The 27,160-nt window shown below is 40.7% G+C and overlaps 2 protein-coding genes across 5 annotated transcripts in view; one reads left to right on the top strand and one right to left on the bottom strand.

The window, feature by feature from the left end:
* Nucleotides 1-8,605: 8,605 nt before the first annotated feature.
* Nucleotides 8,606-10,050, bottom strand: LOC126175068 (renalase-like). Its single transcript, XM_049921596.1, has one exon. The coding sequence runs from the start codon at nt 9,910-9,912 to the stop codon at nt 8,857-8,859; it is 1,056 nt and encodes a 351-aa protein (XP_049777553.1). The 5' UTR covers nt 9,913-10,050; the 3' UTR covers nt 8,606-8,856.
* Nucleotides 10,051-10,263: 213 nt separating this feature from the next.
* LOC126175067 (kelch-like protein 28) overlaps nt 10,264-27,160 on the top strand; it is a 220,440-nt gene continuing 203,543 nt past the window's right edge. For 2 of the 4 annotated variants that reach the window (XM_049921592.1, XM_049921591.1), the window contains exon 1: nt 20,700-20,852. In XM_049921592.1, the coding sequence (XP_049777549.1) occupies nt 20,715-20,852 (138 nt within the window). In that variant the 5' untranslated portion in view covers nt 20,700-20,714. Of the gene's footprint in view, nt 10,335-10,839; nt 10,903-20,699; nt 20,853-27,160 lie in introns of those variants that run through there. The other 2 variants (XM_049921594.1, XM_049921593.1) reach the window with 2 other exon arrangements.

Below are 27,160 nucleotides of genomic sequence, written 5' to 3' on the forward strand. Positions count from 1 at the left end.
AGTCCAGAATATCCAGGATGCCCTCCTCCATCTATGACAATTAGGGAAGGAGACGTCTTTCTGCTGGGTACCAGGGCACATGGGTATTGCACAGAACGAAAGGACAGATGTAGCAGCCAAGGAGGCATGTAGTTGTTATCACCTGTTGAGGTGCAAAGTCGTCTCAATGGAAAGACGAGTGGCTGGAAGTGACTGATGATAAGCTGTCTCTCAGAAAGCCCACAAAGCAGCCATGGCGTACTTCCATTCAGCCACGAAGACAAGGTTAGATCCTCCTTACTTTTCTTCACATGGTCCACAGCTCTATGATGCATGGCTTCTTGTTCTGACGAGAGGACCCTCCATTGTGTGGTGCCTGTTGCATACAGATCGCTGTGTGCTGCATATTACTCAACTGTATTTTATTTTCAGACCAGAGGGTAGCTGCAGATTTTCAAGCGGATGTGCCCTTTATTTTAAGTGATGCTGGAATTAGTGTGGATAGAGTTTTACGGTATTGTGATGTGTCCAACTTGTTTTCTAAACTTTCAGGGAGATGTTCTTAATGTGTTAACAGGGTGACTGGCTCACCCACGTTTTTTGTAGGCGGTCAGCCAGTCACACTTCCATGTGCCTTTCTTTTAGCTCTTACACGATTTTACTTCTGTTTTAATCCCATGTATAGGACCTTTCACCCTTCTCTGTTGTATAAAGGCCAGTGAGGTAGAGTGAATGTGTGGGTCTATATGATTGAAGTGGGAGTGAGTGCCATTTTAAAGGTTTCCTCCAAACTATGTGACAACAATTTTAGACACATTATCATACCCATTCATTTCTTTTAACATGTGTAAGGACACCGATAACCTTTGTGTTGAGTGACCATAAGCTCCACCACTCACCCTCTCTCTCTGCAACACATCTTTTTTTTGTGTTTTACATGTCACCTTCCAAACCGCACCACACACTCCGATTTACAAGCTACACTGTATCAACCGTCTCATATGGCACAACACCTGGCTACCTGACCATGCTGGTTGTTGGTGCAGCATCTCAAGTCTCACATTAATACCTCCAATACCATTAATCCCAGACCAAATTGATCTCTCTTCCTGTATAACTCTTGCATATTTTCGCCTGTTTTCTGTACTTTCTGGTGCCGCACGAACTTTTTACTTCGTCCTACCAGCCCCCCCCCCCCCCCCCCACCTTTATTCCAGGATGCACATACTAAACTCATCTAATCTAGTCACATCTGTTATCCCCATTCTTCAAACATATCTGCCCTCTGAACTGCAACCCATAGTATAGTATTTTTATTTATTTTTATCTTTAGATCTCATTGTGTTTTCACATTGATTTCAGTTCTTTTTGCCCTTCACTGTCAGTCACATTCTCTCAAGTTTTATCCTGTTTGCCTGTACATCATCCATTCCGTCCTTTTAGTGATTTTTCCCATGTATTATAGCAATTTTTTTCACACATTTTCTAAGTTATTTATGTATTTCTATCCATTTTTATCTTCTACCGCTGGTTTTTGCTCACTCTATCAGCACCAACACAGAAAAGTTTCCTTATCCCTAGTCAGAACCTAGTCTCAAATACTGTCCCTTGTTGCTGCCCGGCTCATGGAATCCCTCCAAATGGCCTAACCATCAAATTACCCATCTCTGGCTGCAACCCCTCCTTCCATAATGACCTCCATCTATTCAGATTCTGCCGCTCTTCAGCCCTCACCAACCTAGTCATGCAAAACCATTTAAACCAGGCCCAAACCTCCTTGCAAAGCTGCTCTGCAATCCCAAATTTCTGTATCCCATCTCTCATATTGAAACTCTTGCCCTCCAGGAACTAGAGCAGTATGCACAATGCCACCTCAAAAAAGCTCTCCAACCTGTTCACCTCCACTCCCACCTTGACTACAACTATCCACCACCTCTGCAACAGCCTCCAATCCTACCCCCCCCCCCCCCCCTCATAGTTGAGAAACTGTGCTTCACAGACCTACAACATTTACCAGACTCTCAAAAACTTCCTACCTCCACAATACATAATCCAGAACTTAAACTGACACGAAACACTGTCGTGAACCTTTCCTCAAAAAGCCTTAGTCCCACAGAAGCATTAGTCCTTTCCAAAGGCCTTGCCATTTGGCTTGTTCCCAAATTCAATCCTGCTGGACTTGTTAAAGACCTTCTCCTGGTCCCTATGGTGTAAACACGTTTTTGCCACCAACACTATCAGTCAGACTTAACCCAAAACCAATGTTGAAAACTGCCCAACTCAGTTCACTCCCCCATCCAATTGCAATCCACCCCCCACTTCACCCAAATCACGCACTGTTAACTTTCCAGAATTTCTTAATCTCGAACATTGCCTCCCCATCATTCCTCGAATCCCTCAACATGCAAGCTAATCTTACACTCACAGAAAGAATTGCAATCCACCACCTAAAAAACTGCTCCCTCCTACCTTCTACATGCTTCCTAATGTCTATAAACCCTACCGACTAGGACACCCATTGTGGCCAGTTACTGTGCTCCCACTGGAGAATCTTTACTCTCATAGACCAACACCTTCAGCCTGTTACTCACAGCCTGCCCTCCTATGTAGAAGACACCAACCATTTCCTCCAATGACTCTCCACAGTCCCTGTTCCTTTACCATGAAGTGCCCTTGATGCCACCTCCCTTTACACAAACATCCCTAATATCCATGGTCTTGCTTCTGTTGGACACTTCCTTTCCCAATGCCCAATGGATTTCAAATCTACAACCTCCTTCCCAGTCACCATGACCAACTATATCCTCAACCACAATTAATTCTCCTCTCAAGGCATCACCTACAAACAAATCCAGGTACAGCAATGGGCACCCACATGGCACAATCCTATGCCAACCTATTCATGGGCCATCTAAAGGAATCTTTTGTAACCAGAATCCCAAACCTTTTACCTGATTCAGTTTCAATGATGACATCTTCATGATCTGGATCAAGGGTGATGACCCATACCCACATTCCTCCAGAATCTCACCTTCTCTCCCATTCGCTTCACCTGGTCCGCCCCAAACCAACAAGCCACCTTCCCCAGTGTTGACCTCCACCGCAAGGATGGCTGCATCAGTATTTCTGTCCACCTCAATCCTGCCAGCCACCAATACCTCCAGCACGACAGCTGTGATCCATTTCATACCACGATGTCCCTTCCATACCCCAAGCCACCCATGCCCATCGCATCTATAGTCACAAGCAGTCCCTCTTGAAATATACCAAAGGTCTCACTGTGCTCTGAAGGAAGGAATATCTCCCCCACTATACTCCCCCCCCCCCCTCCCATAATGATTTTCTGCCACCCACCAAACTGCCACAATATCATTGCCCATCACTACTCCACCCCTACTCCTAACCCCTTGCCTCACAGCTGATATCCTTCTAGCAGAACTAGAATGCAAGACTTGTCCCATATATCCTCCTCACCACCTACTCCAGTCCACTCACAAGCATCACCTATCCCATCAAAGACAGAGCTACTTGTGAAAGCAGTCATGTGATCTACAAGCTAACCTGCAACCACTGTGCTGCAATCTATGTGGTCATGATAACCGACAATCCAGTCTGTCCACATGAGTGGCTACTGACAAACTGTGGCCAAGAAACAACTGTCCATCCAGTTGCTGAGCACATTGTCCAAAGCCTGTGCCATCTGGATCCTTCTTACCAATACCAGCTTTTCTGAATTGTGCAGGTGGGAACTTTCCTTGCAATATATCCTATGTTTCCATAATCCCTCTGGGCTCAACATTAATTGCCGTCCTCCTCTCCCATCTCCTTCCCAGTTCCCATTACAGCACTGCACAGCCTTCTATTCCACGAACACCCACTGTCTTTTTCCTCCTCTCCTTTTCCACTCCCCCCTCCCCTCCCCCCCCCTCACTCCCCACCACATCCCTGTATGCTCCCTCAAGTAGCACTTTTACCATCTGCCATCCCTACCCTGCTATCCTTCCCCTTCCCCAATCCAGCCTCCTCCTCACCCCACTGCCCAGATTGTTTCTCCCATCATGCGCAGTTGCTCACAGTCTTGCCTCTGTGGCCAGGGACAGTGGTTTGCGTGTGGATTGTGTTTGCTTGAATGTGTGTGTTGGCTACTTCAGAAGAACACTTTTTAGCAGAAAGCTTACTTTTTTAGTAGTCTGTTTTGTTGCGCCTCTCTGTGATTCAACATCTCCACTATATGGTGAATAATAGCAATCTATCCATCTCGTACTATTGTCAAGCTATAATCTTTCCCATTCCCACTTAGTATACACTGATATTTACTAGCATAGGTTTGAAAATATAGTAAGTATCTGCATTAAATTCACCATATTGAGGAACCACTTACTGACTGTTGCAAGCTCTTTCCAGTGATATTATTCTACCAGCTAAAATTATCTATTTGGCACATAGGAGAAGTCAAAGTTTGCCATCCTTTTTTATTGTTGTCACAATTTATTTTTCTTGACAATTATGGTTTTCTGCAGTAACTTATGTCAAAGCACATACAACATGTGATACATCTGTGATAATTTTCCTGTCGTCGTTGGTTCAGAACCAAAACTGGTAGCAAAATAAAATAACATTGTTACAGACAGCACAGTGTTACGCATTTTTAAAACAAAGTTTTATCACCGAAAAATAAATTTATAATTTAACTTTCATCTGCAGACCTGGTACACTGTGGAGCCCCTGTAACACTAGATAAGCAAATCAAAATGGCAGACCCCTTGATTAAGTGGAGATGGGCTGTGGTACTTTGTTTTGGCACTTGAGCCAAGGAATTACACTGTACACCATAGCTACAGAAATGTATGTGCAAACAAGCAAAGAAATTCATTATAGTATATTATTTTGTGAGAGGAAAGTTAAAACTTTTTGACTGCCCCTCATAGCAGCAATGAAAGAAAGCACTTAGCCACTTTGCACACCAACATTCAGTTACTCTGAACCTCCAACATTCAGTAACAATGAAATGTAGCTCCTGCTTAGAGTTAACTTCTAAAACAAATTACTGATTACAACAGCATATCTGTCTCTCACAAAAGAGAGTAATGCCATTCAAATCCTTTCTGATGACTGTTGGGTCTAGACTGATTGGCAACCACTGCAGCAGATCTGCCATAATACGAGCAAGCAACTTGACCAACCCCCCACCCGTTTTTCCTGTTCCAGCTGTGACTGATTCATGGAAAGGACAACTGTTGGTAAATGTGTGTGTGAAGCTCCAATGTGTGTAATTTTACATTTGTGGTCTTTTGCAAGATATACATCTGAGGAAGCAACATATTGGTTGGTTTATCTAGAAATGTACACACTCAAAATTTTAACAGTAAACCAAACCATGACACAGTGTGCCCTCAGTGATGCTTTCCCACTTGAACCTGCAATAAAATGTGGTGCTCTTTTTTTGGGTCTTCTCTGTTTCCTCTGTCGGTCTTATCTGTTACAATTTCCAGACAGACGAGCAGTATTCAAATTGGGTGAATGAGGTTTTTCAAAGCTGTCTCCTTTGTGACTGGACTACACTTCCTGAGAATTCTCCAATGAATCTGTCTGGCATCTGCCTTACCTGCACTTAACAACTTTAAATTCCTCTGTACACATTCTCTTAGATATTTTATGGATTGTTATGCAATCATGTAATCATCGTGTAGTGGCTCTCTTCATCTATTTATAGATAATACATTACATTTTATTGAGGCTCAACTGCCAGTTCCTACATAAAATGTTAATCCTCTACAACTTCCTGTATATTTTTATTATAGTTTGCAACTTTTGGAAAATATACAAAATCAAAATATTCTACACACACACACACACACACACACACACACACACACACACAAAGAAGGCTCTAAATGAAACCATGTATGTAAACTGATGGCACAGAATACAATGCAGTAATTTGTAAGCCTAACACTACAGTGAATGGGAGAAAAATCTTGTCTAAAGTCTTTCCTTCTGATATTTCACCTTCGGTCATCGAATGTCTATTTCCAGTTTTCTAAGAGTTGCGTATTTTAACTGTAATATAAATTCTGAAAAGTGGGTGGTGCTTCAAAGAATTAAGTTATTCTTACGCTATCCCCATATGTTGGGTAAGAGGACAATTTTCCTGCAAAGCTCTGACAAGTGCAGAGGGTGGGTATGTGGGTCACTGGGAGCTCCAACATTATGTGGGTGATGGGGCTCCTCATGGAAACAGAAATAGTAGGCAGATCAGGAAAGGAGGTCAGTGGGCACTCAATATGTTTGCCAAGAGGCCTCATCCAAGATGTGGAGGTGGCTCTGCCAGCAACTATTGAACGCACTGGATGCGACTGGCTGCAAATCAAAGCTCATGTCTACACAAATGATCCTTGCCAATTGGGTTCTGAGGCCATACTCAGTTTCTTTAGGTGTTGGCTGAACTGGCGAAGGGAGTTAGCACTGCACAAGGTCAGTTCATCGTCTGCAGCATTGTACACTGATAGAAAAAACAGAAGAAGAAACAAAAAAAAAAAAAAATAAAAATAAAAAAAATCAGTACTTTCAGAAGGCATTATGCAACACGAATGACATTTGGTAGGCATGTTTCTACATCTGAAAGATGACGTCTATTCAAATTTTGCACCAGTCACATAAGAGTGGCACTAATAGTACCACTATGAGGATGAAAACCAGGTTTGCTTTAAATACATGTTGTAACAGTCATTAGTATTAGTTACCATCGAGATTGGATGTGGTGAGTTGATGTTAGTGATGATGATGATGATGATGTTTGGTTTGTGGGGCGCGCAACTGCGTGGTTATCAGCGCCCGTACAATTACCCAATCTTTGCTCAGTCCAATTTCGCCACTTTCCTGGATGATGATGAAAATGATGAGGACAACACAAACACCCAGTCATCTCGAGGCAGGTGAAAATCCCTGACCCCGCCGGGAATCGAACCCGGGACCCCGTGCTCGGGAAGCGAGAACGCTACCGCGAGACCACGAGCGGCGGACTTGATGTTAGTCAAGAACGCCTTTTAGGTGACAAAGGTGCCTCATTGAGTTTGAACTAAGTCATGTGATAGAGCTATGAGAAGCTGGATGTTCCTTCTGCAATATTGCAGAAAGAGTTGGCAAGCCACTATGTACGATTTCTGGCAGCCATTGTCAAGAGAATGTATGGTTGCAAGACGACAGATGGTCACATGGCATTACCAAGAGGAAAGACTACCTTTATTGTGTTCGACTTATGGCTCTGGTAGATCATAACTGCATATGCAGCAACAGTTGGCACCACAATGACCTGTTCAAAATCGCTTACTTCTAGGACAGCTCTAAGCCAGATGCTCTGTAACATACATTCCACTGACCCCAATCCACTGCCGCTTGCGACTTCAGTGGTGTCAAGTGAGAGCTCATTGGAGGGCAGAGCTTAGGTCTGTTGTGCTTTTTGATGAAAGCTGGTTCTACCTCAGTGGCAGTGATGGCTGTGTGTTAAGGGCTAGCAACCAACCAGTCTGTGTGCTAGACACACTGGACCTACACATGGAGATATGGTCTGCGGTGCAATTTCGTATGATGGCAGCTTTCTCATGGTGATCCCACGTATCCTGACTGCATATTTGTGTATCAATGTGATGATTTGACCTCTTATGCCACCATTCATGAAGAGCATTCCAGGGGGTGTTTTGCAAATGGGTAACACTCACCCATATACCAGTATTGAAACCCCAATATGCTCTGCAGAGTCCCAGTGTGTTGCCTTGGCCTGTTCAATCACCAGACCTGTCTCCAATCAAGCACATATGGGACATCATCGGACAACAACTTTAGCATCATCCACAAGCAGCATTAGCAGACCCTATATTGACTGACCAAGTGCAACAGGCACGGAACTCCATCCCACAAACTGACATCCACCCTCTACCCAACAGTTTCCCCTTACTCTGTCCCGTCACCCACAGTATGCCTCCACACCAAATGTTCCATTGATCATCTGTTGCATTTCTGTCTAGATAGATAGATAGAGAGATAGAGAGAGAGAGAGAGAGAGAGAGAGAGAGAGAGAGAGAGAGAGTTTTACTTATTTTTGTCGCCCTATTCTCAACCCTACCCTGCCAGTGGCGATCCAATGTTATCACTCTGTCATCAGTCAGCTTACAACACTGAACACTTCTGGCTGTGACACTAATATGATTTTTGATTGTTTTCCAAGTCACCACCTTCCTACCCTCTACCACATGCAGGAAGGCTAGCCAAGTGGTAACACCTCCCCCCCCCCCCCCCCCCCCCACCCGACGCCAGTTTCTTTTTGGGGGATCTGTATCAAGTTTGATTGAAATTATTCTGCACTTATGTTCTACAAGTCACCCCCTTCACTCTCATCAAATTGAAATTTGTTGGTGCGAAATGTTATCAGAATTGTCACCAATCAGCCTAGAAACACTGAACACTATAGATTATGGACTTTATAGACAGTAAGTCATATGTATAACAATTTGGTGAAATTGACAGAGACATTGCAGTCTATATTTTTTCACCCTTTTTTTTACATGCCAACAAGTGAGATGATACAAGCATTTTTCAGCTGAAAGTGGATAATATGCATAAAAATAAATATATTTTTTCCCCTTTACACAGAAGTTCCCATATACAAAATGTTCACTTTGACAAGGTTACCTTAGTAAATATGGTACTATTATAATAAGCATTAGATATGCAATATATCTCTAGTCCACATAAAAGTTTGATATAAAAATCTCAACATCTGGAATGTTGCCACATTAACACTATACAACAATCTTTTGTAATCACTGCCATTCAGTTTCCTGCGCAGTGTCTCGAGTAACAAAGAAGTCCTTATTATAACTATCTGTTGCCTTCTACAGCAAGTTCCTTTGTAATATATTTTTCTACTACATTTACGATTGCTTTGGCTGAAGTTATGCAGCCATCAAATGTTGATTTAGTAAAGCCATCCCCACCAGCAATGAGCAGTGGCTCTTGAATTAATGTGATACAACCAGGACTTCCTTCATACACTGCAGTTGCTTGTGAATATCTCCATTTTTGGCATTTCACAGAAACTGGTTTGGGCCAAGTAGGAAATAAAGTGTTTATATGTTTCTCAATGTCTCTCTGCACATCTGCAACATCTCGTTCAATATTTTCTTCTCCGAATTTCACTGTGGTGTGAAAAACAACTGCAGACGTAGCTGAGCTATTGCGTTTTTTGTTGTCTATTGCAACATATCGTAATAATTCATCATCAACGACATATTTGGCAGACCAGGGGACATCAAATTCAAGTGTTTTGTCATAGAAATAAGCTACTGCATACCGGGAACTGTACTTCACAGCTGAGAGTGCTTCTCTCTTTTCCTTGTCATCGGAGAGAACACTCTCCACACAACCAGACATCTGTAAAATTTGAGGGACTGGCATTGTCAGAACGACAACATCAAATGTTTCTTTATAACCATCTTTCGTTTCAACGTCAAGCTTGTTGCCGTTTTGTGTAACAGATGTGACAAGTCTGTTAAACTGCACTTCGTCTGCTGTCAAGAACTCTTTCACCAATGAATTCATTCCTCTTGGTGCCACATAATGAACTGTATTTTTTGGAAAAGTGTGCATCCCTTCTATCAAACTCTGCAAAGGGTGCAACAGTCCTTTCGTGAAACATGTACTGTATACAACTTTACTAGCTTCAATATTTTCGGGCACCGTGGTTATATACTGCGCTCCCAGATCCGCTGTGCAGGAGTCCATGGTTGGGCTTCTACTTGTACTCATTCGGCCGCCCACACCTCTCGCTTTATCCCAAACGATCACTCGACAACTGCTCCTACATCTTTCTCGTAAATAATTACAAGTAATTGCACTTGTTATTCCGGAACCGACGATTAGTACCTTTAAAGCCATTTGTTTAACACTGTCGACACACGAACCCACGAAACAACTTTGCTACACATACGACCTTCGCTTTGTGCTTCACACATTACAAACACAGACTATTTGAAGTTCGAACTAAATTCCAGAGTGTCACCATTATACATTACGTAAAAGAAAACAAAACAAAGTCAAATTTAAAGCGCGAAGGAGACCAGGTTCTCTAAACATACAAAATTCGCATTATGCTCCCCGCATAAAATAACAATACAACAAAATTAGTAGTGAAGTACACAAAAACTGAAGAAGAACGTAGATCATGTACTACGATGGCACAATAACTATCATTCTTACTATTATATAGACGTTACTACGCGAGAATCGTCTGACTGACACTGACATATCCGGCTGAGTTAGTGTTTTGTTCGAGGCGTCTCGCGGAACTGACAGCAGGTGTACGTAGAAAGAAACAGTAAACGTAAATATACACAGTTTTTCACTCGCTAGGTGCCAAATTGAACCACTAAATAATATGAGTAGCACACTGCAGCAAGTGTTCACGACGTTATATAAACTTGTAAATAACGTTTTAGCAACTAGTTGTATACTGTCAAATTTCGAAACGTCAAGCATTTTTTGTGACGGCAGCCTGAAGAATATTTAATGACTCTTGGAAATTATTACAGTTTAGATGAATTCCTACCAGGTTATAAAAACAAATAAATCCAAACCCATCTCGAACTGGGTTTGCATCTTTTAGTATCAAAATTATTCTATGGGCTCATCCACCTTTGGGTAATAAACTGCTAGGTTGTCATAAGATCAGATACAGTTTTTGGGACGTAAAAAGGATAAAACGAGTTTTATTAATGTACACCTGGCGTTGAATGACAGAATTACGTATATATTTAACAAAATATACAGTTTCTTCGTAGACTGGGATTTCTTCCTTTTTTCAGTACGTTATAGTATCAGATGGCATTCATCAGCGAAAGTAGATTTGGATTGATCCCTGATCCAGCAGTGAGTTGCGAACGCTGTGATAGCGCACGTTTATTTAGGCGACTTATTTACTTGATTGTATTTTAGCACTTTCTTAACTTTAGTCTTAATGAAAATTTTGTACCTAATTTGAAAACTACCTGTAGTAAGATTGTTGGGTTTAACTGGACCAATTTTTTCTTCCCTTGAAATTATACTTAAATATTTTTTTTTTTAAATCTTTTACTCACGAAACTGGAGGAAAACAGATATGAAAACTACAGGCACTTTCATTTTTGCAGAATCTGACACAGATTTTAGAGAAATGGAAAATAGCTTCAACCTTACTTTAGGACCACATAACCCCATTGACTGGGTTATCTGGACCTCTCTGTTAAATAAATGAATTACAGGACCCTATATATGAAAATTCATTGCAACAACATTAGTAATAACGCTAAGCACACCATTATGATTAAATGATTTAATGAAAAATTCAGGGAAATAACAAGACTACTGCAAAATGAATCCAATGACATGTATCTATAACCAAATCATGTTTTCATAGCCACCCTAGTGCCATTTATTGGACTGGGTAATTTGGCAGGTATTGCACTTGAAGCAACAAATGAATTATTTTGTTATATAGCTTCAAATTTTGTAGTGGAAACAACCGTGTAAAAAAATTTTACTTCCCAGGCATCATTGTACAATTTAATGACACGAGCAACCTAATAGTGAGTACTCTCGGCAGTTTTCCCTTCTTCTTTGACCAGAATGAATTCTCCTTCTTCACTATTTCAATTTTTTTTTACCCGTGTACAGATCACCATCATAGGAATCAATGTACTGGACATGGTCAGCATCTTCAGAGTTGCTGCTGTTCTCTTCCAATATTTGGCATTTGACTGAAGGCTTCACTTCACTGAATGCATGCTTTTTTGGCAACTGATTTGATCTTCTGCTTTCTGCTGCTGTGTCTTACTGTTGTACTGGTAAGGAAATGTTGTCTTCCTTACACCACTCGCAGAATATGACGAAACTTGTACAGAATGTGTAATTTCTGTTTGATGATCTTTTCTGATGTCTCTGTATTGTCATCTGCAGGTTTCCTTTTATCTTCTAGCAGTGATTCATCTGCTGTGTGCTGCTGAAATATATCTAAAAACAAAGATGATGTAACTTCCCAAACGAAAGTGTTGGTATGTTGATAGAGACACAAAAAAATAAATAAATAAAAATAAAAACCACAAACACACACACAAAATTCAAGCTTTCGCAACCCACGGTTGCTTCATCAGGAAAGAGGGAAGGAGAGGGAAAGATGAAAGGATGTGGGTTTTAAGGGAGAGGGTAAGGAGTCATTCCAATCCCGGGAGCGGAAAGACTTACCTTATGGGGAAAAAAGGATAGTATATGTGCGGATCGATATGTGTGTGTGCGAGTGTATACCTGTCCTTTTTTCCCCCTAAGGTAAGTCTTTCCACTCCCGGGATTGGAATGACTCCTTACCCTCTCCCTTAAAACCCACATCCTTTCGTCTTTCCCTCTCCTTCCCTCTTTCCTGATGAAGCAACCGTGGGTTGCGAAAGCTTGAATTTTGTGTAAAACTGTTCTAATATATGTACAGATTTCTAGTATACAGGGTGGTCCACTGATCATGACCGGGCAAATATCTCAAGAAATAAGTGTCAAATGAAAAAAACTACAGAGAATGAAACTTGTCTAGCTTGAAGGGGGAAACCATATGGCGGTATGGTTGGCCCGCTAGATGGCACTGCCATAGGTGAAACGGATATCAACTGTGTTTTTAAAATAGGAACCCCCATTTTTTATTACACATTTGTGTAGTACGTAAAGAAATATGAATGTTTTAGTTGGACCACTTTTTTCGCTTTGTGATAGATGGCGCTGTAATAGTCACAAACATATGGCTCACAATTTTAGATGAACAGTTGGTAACAGGTAGGTTTTGTAAATGAAAATACAGAACGTAGGTATGTTTGAACATTTTATCTCGGTTGTTCCAATGTGATACATGTACCCTTGTGAACTTATCATTTCTGAGGACTAATGCTGTTACTGGATGATTACCTGTAAATACCACATTAATGCAATAAATGCTCAAAATGATGTCCGTGAACCACAATGCATTTGGCAATATGTGTAACGACGTTCCTCTCAACAGCAAGTAGTTCGCCTTTCATAATGTTCGCACATGCATTGACAATGTGCTGACACATGTTGTCAGGCATTGTCGATGGATCACAATAGCAAATATCCTTCAATATTCCCCACAGAAAGAAATCCGGCAACGTCAGATCTGGTGAACGTGCGGGCCATGGTATGGTGCTTCAACGACCAATCCGACTGTCATGAAATGTGCTATTCAATACCGCTTCAACCGCACGCAAGCTATGTGCCGGACATCCGTCATGTTGGAAGTACATCGCCATTCTGTCATGCATTGAAACATCTTGTAGTAACATTGGTGGAACATTACGTAGGAAATCAGCATACATTGCACCATTTAAATTGCCATAGATAAAATGGGGGCCAGTTATCCTTCCTCCCATAATGCTGTTCCATACATTAACCCGCCAAGGTTGCTGATATTCCACTTGTCACAGCCATCATGGATTTTCCGTTGCCCAATAGTGCGTATTAACGTTACCGCTGTTGGTGAATGATGCTTCATCTACATCTACACGATTACTCTGCAATTCACATTTAAGTGCTTGGCAGAGAGTTCATCGAACCACAATCATACTATCTCTCTACCATTCCACTCCCGAACAGCGCATGGGAAAAACGAACACCTAAACCTTTCTGTTCGAGCTCTGATTTCTCGTATTTTAGTTTGGTGATCATTCCTACCTACGTAGGTTGGGCTCAACAAAATATTTTCACATTCGGAAGAGAAAGTTGGTGACTGATATTTCGTAAATAGATCTTGCCGCGACGAAAAACATCTTTGCTTTAATGACTTCCATCCCAACTCGCATATCATATCTGCCACACTCGCTCCCCTATTACGTGATAATACAAAACGAGCTGCCCTTTTTTGCACCCTTTCAATGACCTCCGTCAATCCCACCTGGTAAGGATCCCACACCGCGCAGCAGTATAGTATACTAACAGAGGATGAAAAAGTGTAGTGTAAGCTGTCTCTTTAGTGTACTTGTTGCATCTTCTAAGTGTCCTGCCAATGAAACGCAACCTTTGGCTCACCTTCCCCCCAATATTATCTATGTGGTCTTTCCCAATGAAGTTGTTCGTAATTTTAACACCCAGGTACTTGGGTACTTGACAGCCTTGAGAATTGTACTATTTATCGAGTAATCGAATTCCAACGGATTTCTTTTGGGACTCATGTGGATCACCTCACACTTTTTGTTATTTAGCGTCAACTGCCACACCATACAGCAATCTTTTCTAAATTGCTTTGCAACTGATACTGGACTTCGGATGACCTTACTAGACGGTAAATTACAGCATCATCTGCGAACAACCTAAGAGAACTGCTCAGATTGTCACCCAGGTCATTTATATAGATCAGGAACAGCAGAGGTCTCAGGACGCTTCCTTGGGGAACACCTGATATCTCTTCAATTTTACTCGCTAAATAGAATTCGTGCAGAAAATCTGTCATTGTCCCGTAATTTCTCTTGTGCCCAGTGGCAGAACTGTACATGACGTTCAAAGTTGTTGCCATGCAATTCCCGGTGCATAGAAATATGGTATGGGTGCAATCGATGTTGATGTAGCATTCTCAACACCGACATTTTTGAGATTCCTGATTCTCGCGCAGTTTGTCTGCTACTGATGTGCAGATTAGCCACAACAGCTGCTAAAACACCTACTTGGGCATTATCATTTGTTGCAGGTCGAGGTTGACGTTTCACATGTGTCTGAACACTTCCTGTTTCCTTAAATAATGTAACTATCCAGCGAACAGTTTGGATACTTGGATGATGTCATCCAGGATACCGAGCAGTGTACATAGCACACACCCTTTGGGCATTTTCATCAGAATAGCCATACATCAACACGATATCGACCTTTTCTGCAATTGGTAAATGGTCCATTTTAACACGGGTAATGTATCATGAAGCAAATACCATCCGCACTGGCGGAATGTTACGTGATACCATGTACTTATGCATTTGTGACTATTACAGCACCATCTGTCACAAAGCGAAAAAAGTGGTCCACAACTAAAACATTCATATTTCTTTACATACTACACAAAAATAAAAAATGGGGGTTCCTATTTAAAATGCACGGTTGATATCCGTTTGACCTATGGCAGCACCATCTATCGGGCCAACCATAGCACTATCTGGTTTCCCCTTTCCAGCTAGATGAGTTTCGTTCTTTGTAGTTTTTTCGTTTGATGTTTATTTCGTGAGATGTTTGGCCCGGTCACTATCAATGGACCACCCTTCCATACAGGGAAGAGGGAGAACTGATTACTTTTGAAAGAGGGGTTGGCAAGAATCTGTTCGTCGAGCATGTTGCATTGCTTTTATAGTTCTTTCTTGAGTTAATAAGATGACTGAACTAGGTGGTGTATTACCCAGAATATAATTCCGTACAGTAGGATGCTGTGGAATTGTGCAAAGTAGGCAGTTTGGACAGTGCTTTGACAGAGAGTAAGTGCAGACTGTAACATATTTTATTTAGTGTTCCATTAATTTTGTTTATATGTGTGTGCCGTTTGAAGTTATTTTGAAGCCATATGCCTAAAAACTTTGTTTCCGGAGAAGATGAAGTTTTGTTGGAGTTTATTGTCACACTGGTGCAGGCAGCATGCATCACCTTTTAAATGGAAATTTAGGAATGTTGTTGTTTTGGTGTTTATCATAAGTTTATTCCCCTCAAACCATCTATTTAGCCATTCTGTAGTCTTATTAACAGCTGATTGAAGCTGGCTTGGGGTATTTCCTGTAATTAGGATGTTTGTGTCATCTGCAAAAAAAGTGTTTGTTTGTAACTCAGTGTTCAGGTTTAGATCATTTATATACAAGAGAAAGAGGATTGGCCCAAGAATGGATCCCTGACTTCTGTAACTGAGAAGCTTGTACTGGTGTTTTCCTTTAGTTTATGTTTTTTTGTATTTTTTGTTTCCTGTTCGTCAAGTTCGAAGTGAACCATTATAGTGCAGTGCCTCTAATGCCATATACTTGGAGCTTCTTCAACAGTATGTTGTGGTCCAGTATGTCAAAGGCTTTATTTAAGTCTAAAAAAAGCCAATGGCTCTTTTTATCTATTGCTTGCAGGGCATTTTCTATAAAATCATAGATTGTACTGGTTGTTGATTTATTTTTACTGAATCCATGCTAAGAATCATTGAGAATTTTGTTTTTCTCTCAGAATTTCATTAACCTGTTATACACTATTTTTTCTATGATTTTACTAAAGCCTGATAATAATGAAACTGGTCTGTAGTTTTCTATATTTGTTTTGTCTCCTTTCTTATAGATAGGGACCACTTTAGCAATTTTTAAACCGTCTGGAAATGTCCCTCTCAATAAAAATGAATTTACTATATCTGCAAGAGGAAGTGAAATGGTTTTAATACATTGCTTTATGATAATCAGGAAAACCATCAATCTCTGATGACATTTTCCTATGAGCTGATGCGGTGCTGATGATTTCATCTGGGGTTGTTCTGTCAATGTAGATTGAAGAGGAACATGAGGGCACTTTGTTTTTCTGTTTCTTTCTGTTTTGTCACTGACTAGTAAATTATTTGTGATCTCTGCAAAGTAACATTTAAAAAGATTTGCAATGTGTTGGGGATCAGTTATACTGTTGTTCTCTTGGTTAAGAGTGATATTTCCCATTTTATGGGATACTTTATTTGCTTCCTTCTTTATGACTTTCCATACTGCTTGGCTTTTGTTGGCTGATTCAGATATGAACTTATCATTGCCATTTTCTTCTTCTTCTTCTTCTTCTTCTTCTTCTTCTTCTTCTTCTCCCTCCCTCCCTCCCTCCCTCCCTTTTTTTTTGCTGTATCAATTTTCTGTAGTTTTGAATATATTCATGTATGTAACTGTTTAGAAGAGGGGATATGGTATTGTTTTTCCTGTATTTGAGTAATTCTCTTTTCATCGCACTTGATATTTTGATCCCTGTTGTTATCCGTAACTTTGCTCTTTTAGTTGTGCCTCTTATTTCTTGTGTTTTGAGAGGTAATGCTATTTCAAAACAATCAATGAAGATATATCTAAAAAGAAAGATGATGAAACTTACCAAACAAAAGCGCTGGCAGGTCGATAGACACACAAACAAACACAAACATACACACAAAATTCTAGCTTTCGCAACCAATGGTTGCCTCGTCAGGAAAGAGGGAAGGAGAAGGAAAGACAAAAGGATATGGGTTTTAAGGGAGAGGGTAAGGAGTCATTCCAATCCCGGGAGCGGAAAGACTTACCTTAGGGGGAAAAAAGGACAGGTATACACTCACACACACACACATATCCATCCACACATACACAGACATAAGCAGACATTTGTAAAGGCAAAGAGTTTGGGCAGAGATGTCAGTCGGGGCGGATGTACAGAGGCAAAGATGAAGTTGAAAGACAGGTGAGGTATGAGCGGCGGCAAATTGAAATTAGAAATTAGCGGAGATTGAGGCCTGGCGGATAGTGAGAAGAAAGGATATGCTGAAGGGCAAGTTCCCGTCTCCGGAGTCCTGACAGGTTGGTGTTAGTGGGAAGTATCCAGATAACCCGGACGGTGTAACACTGTGCCAAGATGTGCTGGCCGTGCACCAAGGCATGTTTAGCCACAGGGTGATCCTCATTACCAACAAACACTGTCTGCCTGTGTCCATTCATGCGAATGGACAGTTTGTTGCTGGTCATTCCCACATAGAACGCTTCACAGTGTAGGCAGGTCAGTTGGTAAATCACGTGGGTGCTTTCACACGTGGCTCTGCCTTTGATCGTGTACACCTTCCGGGTTACAGGACTGGAATAGGTGGTGGTGGGAGGGTGCATGGGACAGGTTTTACACCGGGGGCGGTTACAGGGGTAGGAGCCAGAGGGTAGGGAAGGTGGTTTGGGGATTTCATAGGGATGAACTAAGAGGTTGCGAAGGTTAGGTGGACGGCGGAAAGACACTCTTGGTGGAGTGGGGAGGATTTCATGAAGGATGGATCTCATTTCAGGGCAGGATTTGAGGATTTGAGATCCATCCTTCATGAAATCCTCCCCACTCCACCAAGAGTGTCTTTCCGCCGTCCACCTAACCTTCGCAACCTCTTAGTTCATCCCTATGAAATCCCCAAACCACCTTCCCTACCCTCTGGCTCCTACCCCTGTAACCGCCCCCGGTGTAAAACCTGTCCCATGCACCCTCCCACCACCACCTATTCCAGTCCTGTAACCCGGAAGGTGTACACGATCAAAGGCAGAGCCACGTGTGAAAGCACCCACGTGATTTACCAACTGACCTGCCTACACTCTGAAGCGTTCTATGTGGGAATGACCAGCAACAAACTGTCCATTCGCATGAATGGACACAGGCAGACAGTGTTTGTTGGTAATGAGGATCACCCTGTGGCTAAACATGCCTTGGTGCACGGCCAGCACATCTTGGCACAGTGTTACACCGTCCGGGTTATCTGGATACTTCCCACTAACACCAACCTGTCAGGACTCCGGAGACGGGAACTTGCCCTTCAGCATATCCTTTCTTCTCACTATCCGCCAGGCCTCAATCTCCGCTAATTTCTAATTTCAATTTGCCGCCGCTCATACCTCACCTGTCTTTCAACTTCATCTTTGCCTCTGTACATCCGCCCCGACTGACATCTCTGCCCAAACTCTTTGCCTTTACAAATGTCTGCTTATGTCTGTGTATGTGTGGATGGATATGTGTGTGTGTGTGAGTGTATACCTGTCCTTTTTTCCCCCTAAGGTAAGTCTTTCCGCTCCCGGGATTGGAATGACTCCTTACCCTCTCCCTTAAAACCCATATCCTTTTGTCTTTCCTTCTCCTTCCCTCTTTCCTGACGAGGCAACCATTGGTTGCGAAAGCTAGAATTTTGTGTGTATGTTTGTGTTTGTTTGTGTGTCTATCGACCTGCCAGCGCTTTTGTTTGGTAAGTTTCATCATCTTTCTTTTTAGATATATTTTTCCCACGTGGAATGTTTCCCTCTGTTATATTCAATCAATGAAGATGGTAGAGAATTTCTCAAACTTTTTGTTGGTGACATCTATTTGCAAAACTTCCTCCCACTTTTCTCCTGATAACAGAGAGTTGAATGTTTCTATATTGTATGTATTAAACTGTCTTGCTGTTATAGTTCTTTTATAGTTCTGGTTGGGCAGTAAGTGGCTTTGGTTGGTGACAACTTGAGCTTTGTGATCACTAATGCTTGTACTTATACATTTTGCAGTTCAAATTATATTCACAAATATCTGATCCAAGGCAGTAGCAGTAGTTTTTGTGATTGTTGTTGGGATTGTTATAGTCTGTTTTAAGTTGAAAGTCTGTGAGGTTGAGCAATAGTTCTTTTCTTTTGCTGGTTCCAAGAAAAACGGTGTTGAAGTTCCCACAACGCACTATTGATTTTTTGTCTAGATGAAGCCTGTTTAATACATATTCAAGTGTATTTAGAAATGTGTATAATTTTCATTTGGGGAGCGATAAATACATGCTACAACTGTATTTGTCTCACTGACTTCAATGAGTCTGTTACATAAAATGACAAATAAATTTGGTTGGTAAATATGTTAAAGCACCACTTATGCTAGAATCTTTCAAGATGGTGTGAACAGTAAGAGCCAAAGGACATGCTATCCCTACAAGGTTGTAATGTTTTATGTGGTAATTCTGGGGACACTGGCAGGTGTTCCTGCAAAGTTATTCATTATATTCACTCGTGAGCAACTTACAGGGGTTAACTGAGCTGCTCGACCTAACCACATACTTTATGGTCCAGTTAACTGCACCTTCATTTTATCAGAAATCTTCAAAGTAGGGTGAAAATGCACTGTTTATATTTCATGGAGTATCATAAAGCAATAAACACTGAATTTAATTAAAACAAAATTGTGTAATATTAGTAATTAAAATTGTAGGAGAATTTGTTTGATGTGAGAAAACATTGCTCTTACCAGAGGAATTCACATTTTTATATATATCAGTGAATTTAGCTAATATACAGCCATATACAGTCAAGTAGTACATCCAACTTAATGGAACAAGTTTATGGTACTGAAAAATAATTTTACCTCTTGAATTGTTAATTAATGTGATGGTCCAGTTAACCTCGCAGTTCAGTTAGCCCCAAACTCCAGAATAAAATACTGAACATTGAAACTTCAACCTTCTTAATAAGTTATACTGGATTGAAAAGTCTGTGGTGTAATGTTCTACTATTGTTGTTTGTTGTGAAAGAATTATTCTGAAACTTCACAAAGTTCATTTTGCTTACTGTCTGTGTTAATATTATGTGTGTGTCCTGTATAAGAAGTAAGTGCATGATATTTCAGTTTATCCAGTCTTGCAAATTCTGTTGTAACTGTCTTCTTTCTGTTCAGTGTACATTTAACAGCTTTATTTTTAAATGCCACGTCATTTTATTGGTCAATGGCCCATTCATATCCTGTTAGGGGTTTTACAGACTACCATAAAACGGGGTGAATAGGATCATAGGAGTGAATAGGATCAATTCTGATGGAAAACCTTTAAAACAATACAAAGTACACAGGATCGCAATAAAATATGGAAACCTGTGCATCAATCGGCAGTATTGCCCTTGAGGAACACATTCCTGAACATTTTGTGTTTCAATAGTGGCTACCCTGGCTTCTAGAGCATTGTAAACATGTGGGTAGGGATTCCCATGTTTATGTATGTTCCGAAAACTTGGTATACAGTGGTGTGTGGTCGGGAGTTGTGTATCATCAAAATCAGTGCTTCTAATGGGAATTGTGTTCCAAATTCAGGTCCTCCTTTGTTTTTGGTGAGTATTAAATATATTTTTAGATTTCATATTATTTTGCTCGAACAAACACACTTTTTTAAAAAAAATGGGGTGAATAGGATCGGTATAAAATAACACTATTAACGGACTTACATTTGGTTATGGGATACTACCTGCTTGTGTTTTGAATGTTCGTTCTACTTAATTTCCAGACTGATTAAAATCCCCAGAAATTACATTCCTGATCCTCATGGGAAATCCTACACAAAGAGAAGCAAGGATGAATTAGCCCAAGCCAGTGCTGCTGTTAAAGGAGGGAGCAGCATTAGGCAAGCTGCCAGAAATTTCAGCATTCCATACACATTTCTCCATCAACAGTTGAAGAATAATAATGTGCACCCCCAAGGGGAACAAACTGCACTCTCCACAAATGAAGATTCATTGATTGTGGACAGGCTTGCTACTTTTTCCCAGTGGGGCTACCCCAGTTGACTCTGCAGTTGTTTCTCAAAGGACTTCACTGTTAGCTTTTTGAAGAGGCACAAAGAAAAATTGAGTCTAAGACTGTGCCAGAACATAAAAAGAGCATGTGCTTCTGTGTTGAGAGTTGTCCTGCGGGAACATTTTGATGATTTACAGAAAAAAATTAAAGATGTTCCCCAAAGTAACATTGTGAATTTTGATGAAATAAACTTAGCAGATGATCCAGGACGTACCAAAGAGATTACGAAAAGAGGATCAAAATATCCTGAGAGAGTCACGAATATCTCCAAAGCAGCAACATCAATTATGTTTGCTGCTGCAGAAAATGGAAAACTGCTGCCTTTGTTTGTTGTTTCCCACTCAAAGCACTTGTATGCTTCATGGATGGATGGATGGTGCACCCAAAGACACCAGATTTAATAGAAGTGAAAGTGGGTGGTTTGATGCTCAGTGTTTTGATGACTGCCTTATTATAGGAAGTTAGAAGGCCCCAAAATTCTAATTGGCAACAACCTTTCCACTCATCTTTCAGTGGCTTCAGTCGAGGCTTGTGGAGAGAATGGTGTAAGAATGATTTTTCTTCCCAAACTCTACGCATCTCACTCAGCCTCCTGACATGGCATTTTTTCGTCCACTGAAGACCAGCTGGTGAAGCATTCTCCAAAAATGGAATTTTGGTTCTGGTTGTAAGGAGACCACCATTCCAAAGGATATGTTCCACCAATTACTAAACCAGCTTGTGAGGGCTCTGGAAGTAAATGCCGAAAGAAACATCCAGGCTAGTTTTGAGAAATGTGGGGTTCTGCTGTTCAATCTCGAGAGAGTAATCAGCAGAGTTCCTGGTGTTGAAGATGATGGTGAAGGACCCGCAAATCCATGGGATGTTGATGGAGCCCTCATAGAATTGCTCCAAGAATTTCGAGGGAGCGATGAAAGGCCTGTGAGACAATGGCAAACCAGGGTTCCAGTGCAGGTTGGGAAAAGTGTGTCACTACATGATTTCCCTGATGATGAAAAGAGTGACGCCTCGGACAAAAGTGACAATGTTTCTGGAGATAACGGCTCTCTCCGCCAATGAACGTGATAACCCAGGTGAGGGCACAAGTGCAATCAGTGGATCTGAAGTCTTTTCGCCTTAGGAACTTCAGCTGGTGATTTTGTCATTGTTAGATTTGTTACAAAAAATGGACACTGGAGGTTCATAGGCACAATTGTCACTGTAACTGAGTCAGCAATGACTGTTAAGTGCCTTTGAAAAAGGTTGGGAAAAAGGACACTGTCTTTGTTTTCCCGGACATGTACGGTATATGTGAGGTGACCCCAATACAAGTGAAGAGAAAGATAAGAGTCACTAACATTCAAAGGGGTCAACACACCTTTCTTGTGGATCCCATGTTTTTAGGATAAGTTGTAGCATTATTTTAAGTTTTCTACGTAAAATGTATTTCTTTTTTTCAATAAAACAATTATAATTGTATGTATACTTCTTTTTCTATTTTGCAATCATCTTTTACTTTTTTTTAAAAAATAAGCCAGTGATCCTAATCACAAAACAAGTGTCTTAATGGAATAATTTGAGAAAATACTATGACTGATCCTATTTACCCCGACCTTCAGAACAATAGGATCAAAGCGTTTCAAAAATTATTAAAGTTCGTCATAAACAATAAATAGAAAGCCATATATTGGATTCAAAACTACAGATGAAGACACACAAAATGACTTTTGTTTCATCGCTTTATATTAATTGGTTGAGAAGATACACATCTTTGAACATGGAAAGTGATCCTATTCACCCATTTTTATGATACTTTATTTAGTGTTCAAGTCCAAAATTTGATAAATGTTACTACAGCAGTTACACAATTAGTGTGACATGATGCTACTTTTTCAAAGTTGTTAGCAAATCAAGAAACAACAACTCTGTCATGGTCCAGTATTTGAGTATTGAGACAATTTATGCTCGTGAGTTGAAGTGGGGAATTTTAATGTACTTTTACTTGTATCACTAACAACATTGCACTATTCTTTTTACAGTTTGAATAGAAACATGTACTAACACTAACAACAAGGAAAATTGACAGAAAACTGGAAGATGGTTGGTTGGTTGGTTTGGGGAAGGAGGCCAGACAGCGAGGTCATCGGTCTCATCGGATGAGGGAAGGACGGGGAAGGAAGTCGGCCGTGCCCTTTGAAAGGAACCATCCTGGCATTTGCCTGGAGTGATTTAGGGAAACCACGGAAAACCTAAATCAGGATGGCCGGACGCGGGATAAACTGGAAGAACTTGAGTTCAGTTCTCCATCCGGTCATCCAGATTCGGTCATTCATTCACTCACCCACTATCAGTTAAAGTTAAAACCAGTTCAATATGAATATGCGTATGAATCAGAAAATATATTCTCAGCCCAAAATATTGTGATAAATTATGTTTCAGGTAACTTCTATAAGTGGTGTAAGGTGAATGCTGAAACAGCCCATTTGAAAAGGATGTGGGCAAATTCTTTTTTATCTTTTTTCCCAGTTTGGTCACATGCTCAGTGTCTAATGACATTGCTATTGAAATGACATAAAGTCCTAATATTCATTTCTCTGCAATAACACTGACTTTTTTGAAAAAGAAACTGATGAATGATAGGTTGTTATTTTCTGTCTTCCTCCATCTCAAGATTGTCACTGAACAGATGAATTAAGAGATGTATATCAGTATGCTTTTTTCTATTTGATTTATTTATAAATCAGTAGAAGTCAGTAGACAGGGTAGAGCATACTAAGTTTTTAATGACAGATGAGAATCTTAATTGGAAAATTCATATTTTGTATCTTCTACAGTGACTAGGTTCAGCAACTTTTGCAGTCAGAATAGAAATTAGTAAGCTAACATACTATGCATACTTTCACTCTCTGATGTATTATGGAGTAATATTTTGGGGTAACTCAACATTTAGACAAAGAGTATTCACTGCTCAAAAGAAAGTGGTTAGAATAATGTGTGGGGTTCATAGTCGCACATCTTGTAGGCATCTTTTTAAAAGATTGGGAATTCTTACAACAGCCTCACAGTACATTTACTCACTAATGAAATTTGTTCTCAACAACATGGGCCAGTTTAAAAACAACAGTGACATTCATGATTATAATACCAGAGAAAAGAAAGACTTACACTATCCTTTACTCAACTTAACTCTGGCACAGGAAGGGGTAAAATATGCTGCTACAAAAATCTTCAACAAATTACCAGATGAAATAAAATGTCTGACAGACAGCAGTAATAGCTTCAAAAACAAATTGAAATCATATCTCCTTGACAACTCCTTCTATACCATAGATGAATTCTTCAATAGGAATAAATAAATCTATAAATATAGCATATACAATTTGTGCCACTTAAAGGGAATGGGGTAAATAATAGAAATATTAATCTTTAACTCTGTATTGTAAAAAAAAATCTTGTTTCATATGTGCATTTTTTGTGCACTTGACACGTTCCACATAATAACGGCTACCGTACTGTGCGATTGGTCAATGGAACACGCAACCAACTAACTAACTAGGGCATCTGAGTTACCATCATCAACATCAACCACATTAACAATAGTACAATACACAACATTACAATCCAAATGAACCCATCCCAGTCACTTCAGTAAACAATCACACAACATGCAAATTGGTGAAATACCATTAACTAGTAATAAGAACTGAATGACACCACACATGTAATATGAATTTGAGGTATTTTGCACAATATTAACAACAGTGAAACAATAAGAGAGTTAATGAGACTGTACTTCTAATTTATTCCCATGCTGGATAATATTTTTACTTGCATACCCTTGAAAAATCTGCTTCATTCACTTTCTGGGCTGCTGCCACTTGTGAAATGGCACAGCCTATGTTCTACATCTACATTTATACTCCGCAAGTCACCCAACGGCGTGTGGTGGAGGGCACTTTACATGCCACTGTCATTACCTCCCTTTCCTGTTCCAGTCGTGTATGGTTCGCGAGAAGAACGACTGTCTGAAAGCCTCTGTGCGCGCTCTAATCTCTCTAATTTTACATTCGTGATCTCCTCGGGAGGTATAAGTAGGGGGAAGCAATATATTCGATACCTCATCCAGAAACGCACCCTCTCGAAACCTGGCGAGCAAGCTACACCGCGATGCAGAGCGCCTCTCTTGCAGAGTCCGCCACTTGAGTTTGTTAAACATCTCCGTAACGCTATCACGGTTACCAAATAACCCTGTGACGAAACGCGCCGCTCTTCTTTGAATCTTCTCTATCTCCTCCGTCAACCCGATCTGGTACGGATCCCACACTGATGAGCAATACTCAAGTATAGGTCGAACGAGTGTTTTGTAAGCCACCTCCTTTGTTGATGGACTACATTTTCTAAGGACTCTCCCAATGAATCTCAACCTGGTACCCGCCTTACCAACAATTAATTTTATATGATCATTCCACTTCAGATCGTTCCGCACGCATACTCCCAGATATTTTACAGAAGTAACTGCTACCAGTGTTTGTTCCGCTATCATATAATCATACAATAAAGGATCCTTCTTTCTATGTATTCGCAATACATTACATTTGTCTATGTTAAGGGTCAGTTGCCACTCCCTGCACCAAGTGCCTATCCGCTGCAGATCCTCCTGCATTTCGCTACAATTTTCTAACGCTGTAACTTCTCTGTATACTACAGCATCATCCGCGAAAAGCCGCATGGAACTTCCGACACTATCTACTAGGTCATTTATATATATTGTGAAAAGCAATGGTCCCATAACACTCCCCTGTGGCACACCAGAGGTTACTTTAACGTCTATAGACGTCTCTCCGTTGATAACAACATGCTGTGTTCTGTTTGCTAAAAACTCTTCAATCCAGCCACACAGCTGGTCTGATATTCCGTAGGCTCTTACTTTGTTTATCAGGCGACAGTGCGGAACTGTATCGAACGCCTTCCGGAAGTCAAGAAAAATAGCATCTACCTGGGAGCCTGTATCTAATATTTTCTGGGTCTCATGAACAAATAAAGCGAGTTGGGTCTCACACGATCGCTGTTTCCGGAATCCATGTTGATTCCTACATAGTAGATTCTGAGTTTCCAAAAACGACATGATATTCGAGCAAAAAACATGTTCTAAAATTCTACAACAGATCGACGTCAGAGATATAGGTCTATAGTTTTGCGCATCTGCTCGACGACCGTTCTTGAAGACTGGGACTACCTGTGCTCTTTTCCAATCATTTGGAACCTTCCGTTCCTCTAGAGACTTGGGGTACACGGCTGTTAGAAGGGGGGCAAGTTCTTTCGCGTACTCTGTGTAGAATCGAATTGGTATCCCGTCAGGTCCAGTGGACTTTCCTCTGTTGAGTGATTCCAGTTGCTTTTCTATTCCTTGGACACTTATTTCGATGTCAGCCATTTTTTCGTTTGTGCGAGGATTTAGAGAAGGAACTGCAGTGCGGTCTTCCTCTGTGAAACAGCTTTGGAAAAAGGTGTTTAGTATTTCAGCTTTACGCTTGTCATCCTCTGTTTCAATGCCATCATCATCCCGGAGTGTCTGGATATGCTGTTTCGAGCCACTTACTGATTTAACATAAGACCAGAACTTCCTAGGATTTTCTGTCAAGTCGGTACATAGAATTTTACTTTCGAATTCACTGAACGCTTCACGCATAGCCCTCCTTACGCTAACTTTGACATCGTTTAGCTTCTGTTTGTCTGAGAGGTTTTGGCTGCGTTTAAACTTGCAGTGAAGCTCTCTTTGCTTTCGCAGTAGTTTCCTAACTTTGTTGTTGTACCACGGTTGTGCACATATTTTTGGAATAGTACAACAAGAAGTCATTTACAAAGA

Source organism: Schistocerca cancellata, chromosome 3 (genome assembly GCF_023864275.1).
Source record: "Schistocerca cancellata isolate TAMUIC-IGC-003103 chromosome 3, iqSchCanc2.1, whole genome shotgun sequence".
In the NCBI taxonomy this organism is placed as follows: domain Eukaryota; kingdom Metazoa; phylum Arthropoda; class Insecta; order Orthoptera; family Acrididae; genus Schistocerca; species Schistocerca cancellata.

Coding starts and splice junctions, on each gene's coding strand:
- LOC126175068 (XM_049921596.1), bottom strand. CDS start 9,912: ATGGCTTTAAAGGTACTAATCGTCGGTTCCGGAATAACAAGTGCAATT.